Source organism: Oncorhynchus mykiss, chromosome 25 (assembly GCF_057628025.1).
Source record: "Oncorhynchus mykiss isolate SJ-2025 chromosome 25, ASM5762802v1, whole genome shotgun sequence".
Classification (NCBI taxonomy): domain Eukaryota; kingdom Metazoa; phylum Chordata; class Actinopteri; order Salmoniformes; family Salmonidae; genus Oncorhynchus; species Oncorhynchus mykiss.
The window spans coordinates 30,518,234-30,534,431 of record NC_143046.1 but is presented as its reverse complement, the minus strand read 5'-3'; the positions used below and the strand labels follow the sequence as shown (position 1 = coordinate 30,534,431).

At 41.5% G+C, this 16,198-nt stretch overlaps 1 protein-coding gene across 1 annotated transcript in view; it reads right to left on the bottom strand.

Annotated features, from left to right (window-relative positions):
• Nucleotides 1–12,546: 12,546 nt before the first annotated feature.
• The window catches only part of LOC100136647 (vascular endothelial growth factor receptor kdr-like), an 89,075-nt gene continuing 85,423 nt past the window's right edge, over nucleotides 12,547–16,198 (bottom strand). Inside the window, exon 30 of the mRNA XM_021583881.3 lies at nucleotides 12,547–14,925. Within this exon, the coding sequence (XP_021439556.2) occupies nucleotides 14,742–14,925 (184 nt within the window). The 3' untranslated portion in view covers nucleotides 12,547–14,741. The remainder of the gene's footprint in view (nucleotides 14,926–16,198) is intronic.

Here is a 16,198-nt window from a genome sequence, read left to right as displayed (position 1 = left end):
CAATCCTCTTGCTATGGTTCTGATGTGTATAGTCCAATGGTGCTCCCCAAAATGAAATGCGAACTAGTTCCTGACTTGATACTGTCTCACATAATGTGGCGCTGTTGACAAGGTGGTGGTGCTAAAGATATATTATGGTCTTCCTTCCTGACGTCAGATGAGTCTTCAAACCCTGATGATTTGCATTCAAAAGAAGAGTCAATAATGCTGCCAAACCCACTGTCCCCTAGCGCATTTTTTTTTAACCTATCACCCCAAATAGAGCAAACCCTGCACTTCAACTCTGAAATATTATCGGCATGCATCAAAATATAATTGCGAAATTGAACTGCAACTTCACCAACAAACAATATGCTTAAATTAATATGCTCCTGATGACGTTGGGCCTTACACCTATCTCTTGGGCCTATGTATAATTGAAGTGTGCTTGAAATACATGTTCAATTTTCAACATTTGTATTTATTTAAGCCTACTCTGAAGCTGCAAACATTATTCCTTAGAAAGTAAGATGTGATAGCCTGAGCCTAATTTTAATACAGGGCTATTACTGTGCTATATTATACGCTAGAATTGTAGGCTACTAATGATATAAAGTGTAATTGTGGATGTCAGCCTCTTGATTGTGTTATTTTCATTTTGTTATGTGTCAGAGAATAATAAAAGATAGCATTAAACATTTACAGCGCTGTCAGAGCGTGCATGGTCACACTCCTCTCCTTTCGTTGAATGTCTTTGCGAACGCAACGTCTCCCACGCAACGTATCCCATCCCATGTCCGCAGCCACGTTTCACGCCTTCAGAAGCCGATCGTATTTGTTAAAGCTATTCACTTACAAAGGAGGTACAGCTAAGTATGATGATATTTTCTCCTGCAACAAGGCCAACTATTCACATTCCTTCTAATTCGCACTTCAACACTTCAAGGTCGCACTTCGCAGCTAATTCCGGTTTAAAGGAACCTGAAGTGTCACCTATGACACCCGCTCAACGACAACGTGGTCTTGCTCCCGTGCGTGCCATTATAGTTGGCATGATCTTGGTTGTTATCTATCCCTCTTTTGCAGAAGAGATTCCGTAATACATCTCAAATTAATTGCAATATCTACCATAAAACAAATCAACACAAATCGAATTACAATTGTCAAACATATGCCTAGTCCCAGGCCTACTAATAACACATGTACATTGGCCTACTAGGCTTACAAATATGTATATCTTTGAAATAATTTGTTGTTTTTATATTTGGTGACTGATACGTGTTTTCACAAGAGGCAGTAGGAATCGGCTAGCATCAAATAACCCTGATGGAGATTAAGGTTGAATTGAATTGAATTTATTTTGGTAACAGACATATACAACAAAATATACAATGTGGACCCAGTGGATATCACTTCCAAATATTAATTAAAACACGTCTTGTTTCCAAAGCGGTCCTCGATGGTACAAAACAACAACACGTGTAACTTGTCTAGTTAAATAAAGGTTCAATCAAAAATAAATACAAATAATTAGTAAAAGGCAAGACAAAATTACAAACAGCCACAATACATTAATTTATATTGACATCTTTAAAAGTGGCACATTTCCCTAACCTTAAAAAAAATATATTTATTGCATCATCCCTGCTGCCCTATATTTGTCCTCCTGGTGCTTTTTTCTGTTCAAAGCATGCAAAGTGTGGAAACAAATAGAGATCTGTTTGGCATCTGAATCTCAATGACCATACATTGATACAGGTCAGGTGAATTGAGTGACTGTAAGCAAGAAATTGCTTATTTCCTCAGGCCTTGGTGTAAGGATATTTTTGCTGAGATAATTGATGACCACTGCTCCCTTGTGGATGGATACAGAACTCCCATCAGTGGGCAATCAGAGGTGAAATCCATCCCTAACAACTGTCATGTAGTCCCCTCAAGAGGGCACCATCTACCAGAGAATGAGATACTGTCCACCATGGAGTATGTTTGGCAACTTGTGCACAAGACACTGATTGATGCCTTCAGCAAAGGTACTTATCGAGAGCCATTTACAGTTCCAAAGTGCTGAATTTATATTACAAGTCAAATAATTGCTTTACAGTAGGCCTATATGATGTACAAGTCCTCCCAGAACAGAACAGCAAAAATAATATTCATTACATTAAATAAAGAATTTTAAAAAATCCCCTACTGAATCCAACTCATCAGCTGATATCCCTCTGTATGTACCTTGATAAGTGCATTCCATAGGTTTGTACAATGCGTAACCACAGGATGTGTTGGAGTTACTTCTATATTTTTGGGGCACTTTTATGTATGTTTTTATGTGTGGATTTAGTTATAAATATGTGTAAATATAATCTTCATACAAAGGTATTAATTACAGAACAGTGTATTTTGTGCAGCTCCCTGTGACAACTGCTTGTCAGTGATTGCCCTCTGCTGGTGACAGAGTGAACCCCTCTTTGCACATAAATTCCTCTGTCTCTGTAAACCCCAAATCACGATGGAAATTTAACATATATGGTAATGTAGTCTCAAAATTCCAACACTTCCATAAGTCCAATGAATCCATATTCTCTCTCTCTCTCTCTCTCTCTCTCTCTCTCTCTCTCTCTCTCTCTCTCTCTCTCTCTCTCTCTCTCTCTCTCTCTCTCTCTCTCTCTCTCTCTCTCTCTCTATATATATATATATACAGTACCTGTCTAAATGTTGGACACACCTACTCATTCCAGGATTTTTCTTATTATTATCTATTTTCTACATTGTAGAATAATAATGAAGACATCAAAACCATGAAATAACACATGGAATCATGTAGTTACCAAAATAGTGTTAAACAAATCAAAATATATTTTATATTTGAGATTCTTGAAAGTAGCCACCCTTTGCCTTGATGACAGCTTTGCACACTCTTGGCATTCTCTCAACAAGTTTCATGTGGTAGTTACCTGGAATGCATTTCAATTAACTCACACGCCTTGTTAAAAGTTAAATAGTGGAATTTCTTTCCTTTTTAATGTGTTTTAGCCAGTCAGTTGTGTTTTGACAAGGTAGGAGTAATATACAGAAGATAGCCCTATTTGGTAAAAGACCAAGTCCATATTATGGTAAGAACAGCTCAAATAAGTGAAGAGAAATTAAAAGTCCTTCACTACTTTAAGACATGAAGCTCAGTCAATATGGAACATTTCAAGAACTTGAAAGTTTCTTCAAGTTCAGTCACAAAAACCATCAAGCACTGTGATGAAACTGGCTCTCACGAGGACTGCCACAGGAAAGGAAGACCCTCTGTTGCAGAGGATAAGTTAATCAGAGTTACCAGACTCAGAAATTGCAGCCCAAATAAATGCTTCACAGAGTTCAAGTAACAATCACATCTCAATATCAACTGTTCAGAAGAGACTGCGTGAATCAGGCCTTCATCGTCGAATTGTTGCAAAGAAACAACTACTGAAGGACACCAATAAGAAGAAGAGACTTGCTTGGGCGAAGAAACACGAGCAATGGACATTAGACGGGTGGAAATCTGTGCTTTGGTTTGATGAATCCAATTTTTTGATTTTTGGTTCCAACCACCATGTCTTTTTTTGATGCAAAGTAGGTGAACGGATGATCTCCGCATGTGTGGTTCCCATCGTGACCGCAGAGTGAAGGAAAAGCAGCCAACAAGTGCTCAGCATATGTGGAAACCTCTTCAAGACTGTTGGAAAAGCATTCCAGGTAAATCCCAAGAATGTGCAAAGCTGTCATCAAGGCAAAGGGTGGCTACTTTAAAGAATATATTTGTTTCACACTTTTTTGGTTACTACATGATCCCATATGTGTTATTTCACAGTTTTGATGTCTTCACTATTATTCTACAATGTAGAAAATAGTAACAATAAAGAAAAACCCTTGAATGAGTAGGTGTGTCCAAACTTTTGACTGGTACTGTGATGTAACACAATGTGGAGTCAAGGGGTCTGAATACTTTCCGAAGGCACTGTATATACACAGAGTGTTCAAAACATTAAGAGCACCTTGCTAATATTGAATTGCACCCACTTTTTCCCTTAGAACACCCTCAATTTGTTGGGGCATGGACAAGGTGTCAAAAGCTTTCCACAGGGATGCTGGCCAATGTTGAGTCCAATCCTTACCACAGTTGTGTCAAGTTGTCTGGATGTCTTTATGTTGGTGGACCATTCATGATACACACAGGAAACTTTTGAGCATTGAAAACCCTAGCAGAGTTGCAGTTCTTGACACACTCAAACCGGTGTTCCTACCCCTACCACCTGTTCAAAGGCACTTAAATCTTTTGCCTTGCCTATTCACCCCCTGAATGGTACACACGTACAATTCATGTCTCAATTGTTTCAAGGCTTCGTTTACACTGATTGAAGTGGATTTTACAAGTGACATCAATAAGGGATCATAGCTTTCACCTGGATTCACCTGGTCAGTTTATGTCATGGAAAGAGCAGGTGTTCCTAATGTTTGGTGAACATGTTATATGTCAGCAAGGTTTTGTTGGAGAAACTATGTTTAATATAACTAAATTATGTTGCAGGTGTTTTTAATGTTGTGTATCTCGTTTCTGCTACCATCCCAATGTTGAACAGAAATGCGTCTCGAGATGAGGTTGGAGAAGCACAAGGTTTTAGTTGGTTGCATAAGTCCAGAGATGTTGTTGAGATGGACCCCAGGACATCGCTGCAGGAGAAGTGCTCGAACATGACCCTGTGCTAGTCTTTCTAGAGTCGCTGCTCTGACTGACCCATGTAAGGCCGATAGAGCAACAGACACTGGTTCTCAGTTTGTTGATGGGATGTAACGTCTTCACATGCACTCTCAAGTTCAAACAGGATGCTTGTTGAAGCCCAACTTAGGTTCAAGTATTTCAATCATTTTCTTCAGGGGATAACAGGAAAGGGGTGTTTTGCTAGCTTGTTGAAACAGCCTTTTCCCTCCCTGTGTTTTATCATTAGATTTACAGTGAACATTTTGTGCATCTACAGGACAGGACAGGATATTACAAGAGACGTGAAGGATTTTCATAGAGGAAACATGTACAGGAAACTTCAAGTTGAAGACATCCCTCTCAGAGCACAATGCTCTGTATGTGTATCAGCAGCTGCGCCTCCACTAGGTCCTGTCCTAGTCACCTATAGATTGATGAAACTTACTCTACACTGTTTAAGTGAGCGAAACAACTTACTCATAGGCTGTAGTCATCAAGGAGTAATACAAGTATTTCATTCCATCAAATACAGTGCATTTCGGAAAGTATTCAGACCCCTTCACTTTTTCCACATTTTGTTACGTTACAGCCTTATTCTAAAATTGTTTGTTAAAAAAAAAATTTTACTCATCAATGTACGCACAATTTTAAATTTCAAATTGAACCTTTATAGGCAAGCCAGTTAAGAACAAATTCTTATTTACAATGATGGCCTACCCCGGCCAAACCCGGACAACGCTGGGCCAATTTTGCGCTGCCCTATGGGACTCCTAATCACGGCCGAATGTGATACAGCCTGGATACCTCATAATGACAAAGCGAAAACAGTTTAAATTTTTTTTTGCACATTTAAATAACTTATTTACAAAAGTATTCAGACCCTTTGCTATGAGACTCAGAATGGTGCTCAGGTGCATCCTGTTTCCATTGATCATCATTGAGATGTTTCTACAACTTGACTGGAGTCCACTTGTGGTAAATTCAATTGATTGGACATGATTTGGAAAGGCACACACCTGTTAATGTAAGGTCCTACAGTTGACAGGGAATGTCAGAGCAAAAACCAAGCCATGAGGTCGAAGGAATTGTCCGTAGAGGTCCGAGACCGGATTGTGTCGAGGCACAGATCTGGGGAAGGGTACTAAAACATTCCTGCAGTATTGAAGGTCCCTAAGAACATAGTGGCCTCCATCATTCTTAATTAGGAGTTATTTGGAACCACCAAGACTCTTCCTAGAGCTGCCCCCCCAGCCGAACTGAGCAATCGGGTGAAAGGGGCCTTGGTCAGGGAGGTGACCAAGAAACAGATGGTCACTGACAGAGCTCAAGAGTTCCTTTGTAGAGACGGGAGAACCTTCCAGAAGGACAACCGTCTCTGCAGCACTCCACCAATCAGGCCTTAATGGTAGAGTGGCCAGACGGAAGCCACTCCTCAGGAAAAAGGCACTTGACAGCCCGCTTGAAGTTTGCCAAAAGACACCTAAAGGACTCTCAGACCATGAGAAACAAGATTCTCTGGTCTGATGAAACCAAGGTTGAACTCTTTGGCCTGAATGCCAACCATCACGTCTGGAGGAAACCAGGCACCGCTCATCACCCGGCAAATACCATCCCTACAGTAAAGCATGGTGGTGGCAGCATCATGCTATGGGGATATTTTTCATCGGCAGGGACTGGGAGACCAGTCAGGATCAAGGGAAATATGAATGGAGTTTTTTATAAATTGATCAACATGACATTACATACCACGAATAACTACAAAAACATAACACTCAACAAGACAGAAAACAAGACAGCACCTTTCAACCATATATCAGTGGTTGGAATATTAAACAGCAAATAAAAGCAAATAACAATGAAAATAAAAACATGTTTTTTCTAACTTTTGCCCTAGCTTCTCACCATATCTTACTACATTTCCCTTTCCTCTCCTGTAATTTTGCTATCATTGATTCATAAGATGCAGTCTCCACCATGAGTTTGAGCCAATCTGTTGATTTCGGACTAGCTGTAAAGTAACAAAATGTGAAAAAAGTCAAGGGGTCTGATTACTTTCCGAATGCACTGTAGCGTTGTCTAAATACTAGGCCATTGTAGGTCATTGTCGCTTTTGATAGAATGTGCTGGAAATGACTAATGACAACGAGCTAAAAGGAATGCAGAAAAACAGAGCATGATATGCACGTGTTCGACAAATACACCTTAGAGCCAGCTCATTTCAAGACTGAATACTCTTCCAGATAAACGACAGCAAAGATCTTATTCTATGTATGGTTCATTTCCATTCATGTGTTGCGCATTAGGGAGATGAGATGGACATAGCTCAATTAGGATTTTAAAGAAAGATTTTGAAAAACAGACGAGCGGAACAATGGAATGCCTGTGTGGAAGTCTGTATTTGTATCAGAAAGGCATGCCATTGTGGGGAAACACTAATCAACTCAAAGAGATATTGCACAATGTTTACTCCATTCATGGCGTGTTTCCCTCCTGTCGTTCTCTATTTGTGTATCTGCGGGTAAACTGAAAACACACTACATGCTTATCAGACAAACTGACTTAATCTGAAGATCTGCTTCCAGTTTTCACAAATATCACAGACTGCAGACTAAACTGGACTTGTAAACCTACATGATGTGTTTGGTTTTTTGTCCAAGATCTGTCAAAAACATCTTAGCTCTCACCGAAAATGTAATTGACTAGGTATGCCAACCATTAGGCAGAGAGAGAATGTCTGCATATTTATCCCTGCCAATCAAATGAAAAACTCAGTGAAACCAGCTCACCCGTGTTGCCACGGCATCAGAGAACACAGAGAGAACGCAGTGCTGGAACCATCAGGGGGGCATGGGGAAAATGCAGAGACCACTTTGTCATAATCAATTCCGGGGAACGCCGCAGCTATTTATGAGCACAAAGCCAAGTTTGTGGCAGGCTGTGTTGCGCTAATCCTGGTTGCCCAGACCCCTCTGGCTGGGTCTGGTGGTGCTGAGGCTTCCATTCGGAAGACAACACATCCCGGCCGCCAACCCACCAACGCCTGCTCTGTGTCTAGGATGCTCCCTGTCAACTGGTCCCCATGTTGGACATCACATCACTACTTCCTGTTGCCTGTCAGCATCAACCAATGTCGAGCATGGCGGAGGCAACCAACCAACCAGCATCATCCTCAGATCTGTGATGGTGAACGTGTAGAGTTCGGTTTAGCCTCAACGCCTCTGGGTCTAATGCTACACAGTGCCAACATTTTCAGCAGTTTGGTGTGGCTTAAATGATCATACATCATTCATGAATAAATGAATGAATGTGTAAACCCATCTCTTGTTTTCCCTTGTGTTGATTTGCAGGCCATTCTCTTCAATGTCAGGCAACAGGGGCGGTCTGTTTAAGACAATGCAGTTACAGTAGAGCAGCTTTTGGGGGATTCTGTGGTCCAAATGAAATGATAAATTGGAGGGCTTTTATTTCTAGACCTCATTCTGCTTTGCCTTGAAACACTCGCAGATGCAATGCGTTTTCTTTGCAGTCAAAATGGATTTTAGGAGTTTAAGCAGAAAAAAGTGAAGACATTTATGTTCCCTTTAAGCCCCAAACCACAGTCACTGTTGGTAGAGGAACCCGCTAATGTTTGCTGGAACTCTGATGGTCTATACACACAGTGATTCTTTCTCACACCCGTACACACCTTGTTCTGCACCCCTGGAGTTTCCAAGTCCATTTTCGGGAGGAATCTTTATTTAGTTGCACTTATTGTTGCTTGTGATACTTCCTTGCTGCTTAAAGGTGGGGTGAAGCTCCAGCTAGTCTGTCTTTGCAGACAGCATCCGGGCCATTGTTCTGCTTCTAGGTGAGAGGAGGTGCGGACGTGACCCACAGTCCACCTTCTCGGGGCAAGGGGTCTGGGAATAGTTATTGGGCATTATTGTGTGGTGGATGGCTTCAAATGGGCACATGATAGGATTTCAAGCTGCTTTAATTTCCCCCTGATGAAGGGAATGTGTTTTGGCATGGTTTCAGAAGGCCCTCAATGTGTCGCCTCTGTTATAGTGATTAATGTAGAATTCTGCCACGGGGGGGGGGGGGGGGGGGGGGGGGGGGGGGTGGCGTCTGTTAAATGAAAGAAAGGAAAACAGAGCTCAATAGGTGAGGCCCTTTAATTAGAGGCAAACTGGATGTTTTTTTACAGGTCCGTCTTTTGTGGTTGTTGCAGAGACCATGGGGTTACCTGGGGCAACACACAAACTGTGACTAACAGCTTGTTTTGTGTTGGCTTGCAGTCAAAGCATTGTATTAATGATGCTTCGTCACAAGCCCTGGGTGCTTCAGATGGCAGATTTATGTTATTTTTTTTGTGTCATCTCTGTGTAGGTGGTGTATTAGTCATGTTTCTGATCACCAGGCAAACAATATACTCTGGTGATGGTGGGCTATGCTCACGACCTTGAGTAAAGCTGTTTTAGGGGCAACGTTCATTTTTCACTGTACTATCAAGATGGAGGTTTTCATTTGAGAGGTTCTGTTATGAAAGACCAGCGCCACTCAATTGATTTGGTTTCTGCTTAACAATGTTTTATGTCTTTACTGGCAGAGCAGTTCCAGTAATGACATATTTCTTCTAGATATCCACTCATTGGTCAGTTCCAGTAATGACATATTTCTGCTAGATATCCACTCATTGGTCAGTTCCAGTAATGACATATTTCTCCTAGATATCCACTCATTGGTCAGTTCCAGTAATAACATATTTCTGCTAGATATCCACTCATTGGTCAGTTCCACTAATGACATATTTCTCCTAGATATCCACTCATTGGTCAGTTCCAGTACTGACATATTTCTGCTAGATATCCACTCATTGGTCAGTTCCAGTAATGACATATTTCCCCTAGATCTATCCACTCATTGGTCAGTTCCAGTAATGACATATTTCTGCTAGATATCCACTCATTGGTCAGTTCCAGTAATGACATATTTCTGCTAGATATCCACTCATTGGTCAGTTCCAGTAATGACATATTTCTGCTAGATATCCACTCATTGGTCAGTTCCAGTAATGACATATTTCTGCTAGATATCCACTCATTGGTCAGTTCCAGTAATGACAAATTTCTCCTAGATCTATCCACTCATTGCATCATACAGTGCATTCTGAGACTATTCAGACCCCTTGACTTTTTCCACATTTTGTTACGTTACTGACTTATTCTAAAATGGATTAAAACATTTTTTTCCCCTCATAAATCTACACACAATAACCCATAATAACAAAGCAAAAACTATTTTTGGGGGATTGCTAATTTATTAAAAATAAAAACAGAAATATCAAATGTACAGAAGTAAATTCAGACCCTTAACTCAGTACTTTGTTGAAGCACCTTTGGCAGCAATTACAGCCTCAAGTCATCTTGGGTGTGATGCTACAAGCTTGGCAAACCTGTATTTAGGGAGTTTCTCCCATTCTTCTCTGCAGATCCTCTCAAGCTCTGTCAGGTTGGATGGGGAGAGTCACTGCACAGCTATTCTCAGGTCTCTCCAGAGATGTTTGATCGGTTTCAAGTCCATGCCCTGGCTGAGCCAGTCAAGGACATTCAGAGACTTGTCCCGAAGCCACTCCTGCATTGTCTTGGCTGTGTGCTTAGGATCGTTGTCCTGTTGGAAGGTGAACCTTCGACCCAGTCTGAGGTCCTGAGCGCTCTGGAGCCGGTTTTCATCAAAGAACTCTCTGTACTTTGCTCTGTTCATCTTTCCCTCGATCCTGACTAGTCTTCCAGTCCCTGCCGCTGAAAAACATCCCCACAGCATGATGCTGCCACCACCATGCTTCACCGTAGGGATGGTGCCAGGTTCCCTTGGCATTCAGGCCAAAGAGTTCAATCTTGGTTTCATCAGACCAGAGAATCTTGTTTCTCATGGTCTGAGAGACTTAGGTGCCTTTTGGCAAACTCCAAGCGGACTGTCATGTGCCTTTTATTGAGGAGTGGCTTCCGTCTGGCCACTTTACCATAAACGCCTGATTGGTGGAGTGCTGCAGAGATGGTTTTCCTTCTGGAAGGTTCTCCCATCTCCACAGAGGAACTCTGGAGCTCTGTCAGAGTGACCATCGGGTTCTTGGTCACCTCTTTGACCAATCATGTCTCGGAGCTCTCTGACAATTCCTTCAACCTGATGGCTTGGTTTCTGCTCTGACATGCACTGTCAACTGTGGGACCTTATATAGACAGGTGTGTGCCTTTCCAAATCATGTCCAAATCAATTTAATATACCACAATTGGACTCCATTCAAGTTGTAGAAACATCTCAAGGATGATCAATGGAAACAGGATGCACCTGAGCTGAATTTCGAGTCTCATAGCAAAGGGTCTGAATGCTTATGTAAATAAGGTATTTCGGTTTTATTTTATTTTATACATTTGCAAAACTTTCTAAAAACCTATTTTCATTATAGGGTATTGTGTGTAGATTGTAGAATAATTTAAGCAATTTTTGTATAAATCTGTAATGTATGAAACTGTGGGAAAATTCAAGGGGTCTGAATACTTTCCAAAGGCACTGTAGTTTATTGCAGCAATTGTGTCACAATGAATTCTGCCTGTATTAGAGTGCCATCCAAGGTTCATGGATGCATGTTAAAGGAATTGGTTTGTCGTATATTTTGAATTAACGCAATACAACTTCCATATCCATACTGTACAGTACACATTATAATATTTTAGCAATATTCTGCACATTATTAGCTTCAAATGCAGTTTTTGCAATGCCAATTGTCTTAGGAGATTCCTATTTGACCTTACTCAGAAGATATGACTGCTTAGTACTCACAAAAGAGGCATTGTCTGTCTGGTGACCAGCCCTGAAGAAAGGCCCAGGGAGGTTTTCCTGCTTGTGTCTGTCTGTGGGAAACTACAGATGTAGGATCTTAATTTGAGCCAGTTTGTTACAGCAGGAAAATAATCACACAGTAATAGGAAATGTGAACTATTACATAAATTATAATTCATGGACATTTTTGTAGGGGTTGATACAGTTTTCGTTAGGGCAAATCAAGTCTGAAATTTAACAGTGAAAATGACAAACTTCAGAAGCTTTTGAAAGATTTTGCATTTCCTGATCAAATTAAGATCCTACATCTGTACTAGGTGCGTGCGTAAATACACATGCCCTGTTGTGTTAAGGTCCCTAACCCCCAACATGCTTCTCATGTTTGTTTACACTCCATTTTCCGGAATCAGTTTACATCGGAGCTGAACTGCTTGGCTTGAGACTTCAATAATTCACTCCGTTGGTCCTGTATATCAGGAGTGTTTTTGTTAAGCATTCTCGATCACCTATCTGTAAACACAGTGAATCTCAAGAGTGATGAGCGGAGACAGTGGAGAGCCCAACCTGTCCTGCATGACGTTCCCAGTGGACTCACCCTGTGCCGGCGGTGGGGGCACCGTGGCCTCGTAGGAAGCCCTCTGCGTGGTGACGTACCAGGATGATTAAGGGCCCCTTCCTTTCCCGCTTGGAGGGGCATTGTCCCGGTGACAGGCACATTTTGCCCCGCTCAGGAAGTGTGTCTCGCTGGTCCATGGAGCAGGACGAGGGGAGAGTAGCCTACTGATGACACACACCAACGGTGGACACACGCCTCACCCATCCCCACATTCCCAGCCAGAGACAAGTTGGGCTACACACATTTTTTGAGTCTGTACCGTTGTGCTAGGTGCTCAAATAGTGTTGATGACCTGGTGCCAGGACTTCAGAGGGTAGAAAACGGTAGAATGCCCTAGAGAAAGCTGAGGGTTGATATGTGAATCAATGTTAGCAACTTCAGCAACTAGCAAAAAATATCTCTGCACTAGAAGTAATGCATAAATATATCGATCTTTATTCATTTATTCACTTCTTATGCTTAGTTAATAATACAAAATACATTTAGAGTACAAACATCTATATTTGATAGAAAACAAAATCAGTGCATACACTTTTTTTCCTCCACAATGGACACAAGACCCAATCAGTCCACATTAACAACACAAACATCATTTGGCAGTGTTTAAGGGTGTAGAGACAGCATTCATATTAAATCTTATAGAATAAGGTATTGTGCAGCAAAATATTATCTAGCAGTTTACACACACAAGCTACTCCCTCTCTCCTATGTGTAACGAAACACTAGCTGGAGTGACTGGAATTCTAATTGAACCAAACATTTAGAATAATCCAAACATTTAGACTCTTCATCCTGATCATTTTTCAGCCTTGTTTTTAAAGGTAATTACGTGGACTAAACGTGCTAGAGGAGTCACCAGTATAGTGACCAGCCTGGTGATAACATGTAGGATTCCTGGAGCCTGCCCTGCAAGCTTTAGTCACACTTTTAGCACAACAAAATGGATCAGCAACAGACGATTTCCATTACAAACATTCCTGCTTGCAAACAGTCAATTCCTTCATCTTTACTAATGTAATTATAGTGTGTTCAGCAGTGCAAATGGAATATACATCTGGAATTAAATACTGGAATGTTACATATCGTGTTGTCAAGGAGACAGCTTGTACAAATCCTTTGGTTAAATCTTCAGTGTGAAATTAATAAGTGACATTGTAGAATATAAACCTAAATAAATATGCATTGTTTATTTCACTGGTGCTTTCATAGACCCTCTTCATATGAAATTCTAACCCAAGCTCATGTTTTTAACTAGCTTTTTACACATACAAATAAACCAGGCTCTCTCGTATCATCCAATTTCCCTTTTTCCACTCGGCCATAACAATAATACACAGAGTTAGTCCCATATCGGGAAAGGAATCCAAATATAACTTTTCATTTCAAATAGCTTCCCGGTAGAGATGTAGTATTAAATCCAAAGCAGCGTGATGTTCCTCTCTGTCCTGCCCTCTCCTGTCCTCTTCATGCCTTAACCCCATTCAGAGACGCTGGGAGCTGGGATTCTATTGGCTGTTTAACCTATTACTACTCAGACTGAGCCAAAGGGACTATGGGCCATATCCATCTACTGTAGACAACCCTGTCAACCCATGTGTCTCTCCATCTGAGTTGAAGGGAAAAAAGATTCCGAACAACAACAACATGTTGACTGGGAATACTGGAGATTGGAGTACTCAAGTGAGAAATCTTTTCTGACGGGCACATTCCATTATTCACAAACTGTTCCTGTAATCTGTCTGACAGGTGCTTTAAAAAAAAAAAAATAATAATCGGGAGCTTTAGCTCAAGTCAACCTGAGGAATATGCTTGAAAAGATCAACTCTGTGACACAAATATTTTGTCAACCTTATATCAATAATCGTTACATATAATAAAATAAAATAGCACATTACAGTTTTCAAGTCTATAAAATATTTGTACAGAAATAAAATAGTATCAATGAAAACACCCTAATTCTCCCATCTTATTTCCTTCTCATCTACATGTTGTATCCCCATGGTAACACATTTTCCATTTACACTACAGTATAAACTGACAATAATACATTTCATGGGAATGTCATTCGTTACAAGTCTGGAATCGGTTGTGCTTCTTGGTGTTGTTCACAGTAGATTATAGGAATACCTGAGGCTGTCTATAGGTCTACAGAAGTCTATAGGGATCTTTCCATAGCTAGCTGTTATGTGTGGCTATCAGAGTGAGCTATGGAGAAGGCCAGCAGTACATAGGCGAACCTCTGGGTCAGGCTGAGACCTTTACAGAAGAGGGCAGGCTCTTCTTCCTCCTTCCTGCAGAGTGGGCTGATGGGAAGCAGGTAGACTAAATGCAGATCTACAGTAAGGTGTCTCAGAGTGTCCCGAAGTAACACATCTCACGTGGTAATAAAGCGTCTCAAACGTGTCCCTCTCTCAAGTCTCGGGGAGGAGGAGAAATGGAGGAAGTTAAAAAGACGGAGGCAGCAGCCGTTTTACGGTGCGCTGTGAGGTCCGGAGACCGAGTCAGAACAGAGGAGAACAAAGGAAAGGCCTCGAGGCATTTAGTCAGATAGATTCTCCCTGGGGCGGAGGGTGGACGGAGGGGTGTCTCCCACGGCGACGGCTACACAGGTGGGGTGGAGTAGCGCACTACATAGCTGTAGTCAGGGGGCGGGCTGTGGCACTCCAGACCGGGCTCCAGGGACGAGTCATCCAGGGTGAAGTCCAGAGAGGAGACAGGCTGAAGGTACTTGTCCTTCTCTCCCTCAGTCAGCACCGACTCCTTACTCCTACTCACTGCCTTCATCCTAGAGAGAGAGAGAGAGAGAGAGAGAGAGAGAGAGAGAGAGAGAGAGAGAGGAGAGAGCAGAGACTCAGTAAAATATAATTGACTTAGCTGCTGCCTTGGCAGGAACTAATGGGGATCCGTAAAATACAAAAATATAACAATAATGCATTTCCATGATAATTGTTCATGAAGCATATCATCAATCACGTTCTCTGGCCTCTCTCACGGATGTTGACTTCTTCTACTCCCGTAAATGCTCCAAATATGAGTAATCGACTACTATTGTCTTCTGGTTGCTAGGAGTTTCCAGAACTTCTCTCACAGGGGCCAAGGTCGGCTCTCAGTGGGGTAAATCACATGACTGACTGGCTGCATTGACTATGAGAGTGGGGAAATGACCGGGTGGTGTATTACAATGATTATATTCTAGAATGGATCAGTAAATGTTAGATTGGTGAGTCAAATACTGACAACGATAATATCCCAAGCATTTCCACACATCTACAACGAGAGAGAGAGCTAGAGAGAGCTAGAACTATAGAGAGAGAGCGATAGAGCTATAGAACTATAGAGAGAGAGATAGAGCTATAGAGAGAGAGCGATAGAGCTATAGAACTATAGAGAGAGCGATAGAGCTATAGAGAGAGCAATAGAGCTATAGAGAGCGATAGAGCTATAGAGAGAGCGATAGAGCTATAGAGAGCGATAGAGCTATAGAGAGAGAGCGATAGAGCTAGAGAGAGAGAGCGATAGAGCTATAGAACTATAGAGAGAGCGATAGAGCTATAGAGAGAGCGATAGAGCTATAGAGAGCGATAGAGCTATAGAGAGAGAGAGCGATAGAGCTATAGAGAGAGAGATAGAGCTATAGAGAAAGAGAGCAATAGAGCTATAGAGAGAGAGCGATAGAGCTATAGAGAGAGAGCAATAGAGCTATAGAGAGAGAGCGATAGAGCTATAGAGAGAGATAGAGCTATAGAGAGAGAGAAATAGAGCTATAGAGAGAGAGAAATAGAGCTATAGAGAGAGAGATAGAGCTATAGAGAGAGAGAAATATAGCTATAGAGAGAGATAGATCTATAGAGAGAGAGCTATAGAGAGAGAGAGCTATAGTGAGAGATATAGTGAGAACTATAGTGAGAGCTATAGTGAGAGCTACGGAGAGAGCTATAGAAAGAGCTATAGAGAGAGAGCTATAGAGAGAGAGCTTTAGTGAGAGCTATAGTGGGAGAGCTATAGTGAGAGCTATAGAGAGAGCTACGGAGAGAGCTATAGAAAGAGCTATAGAGAGA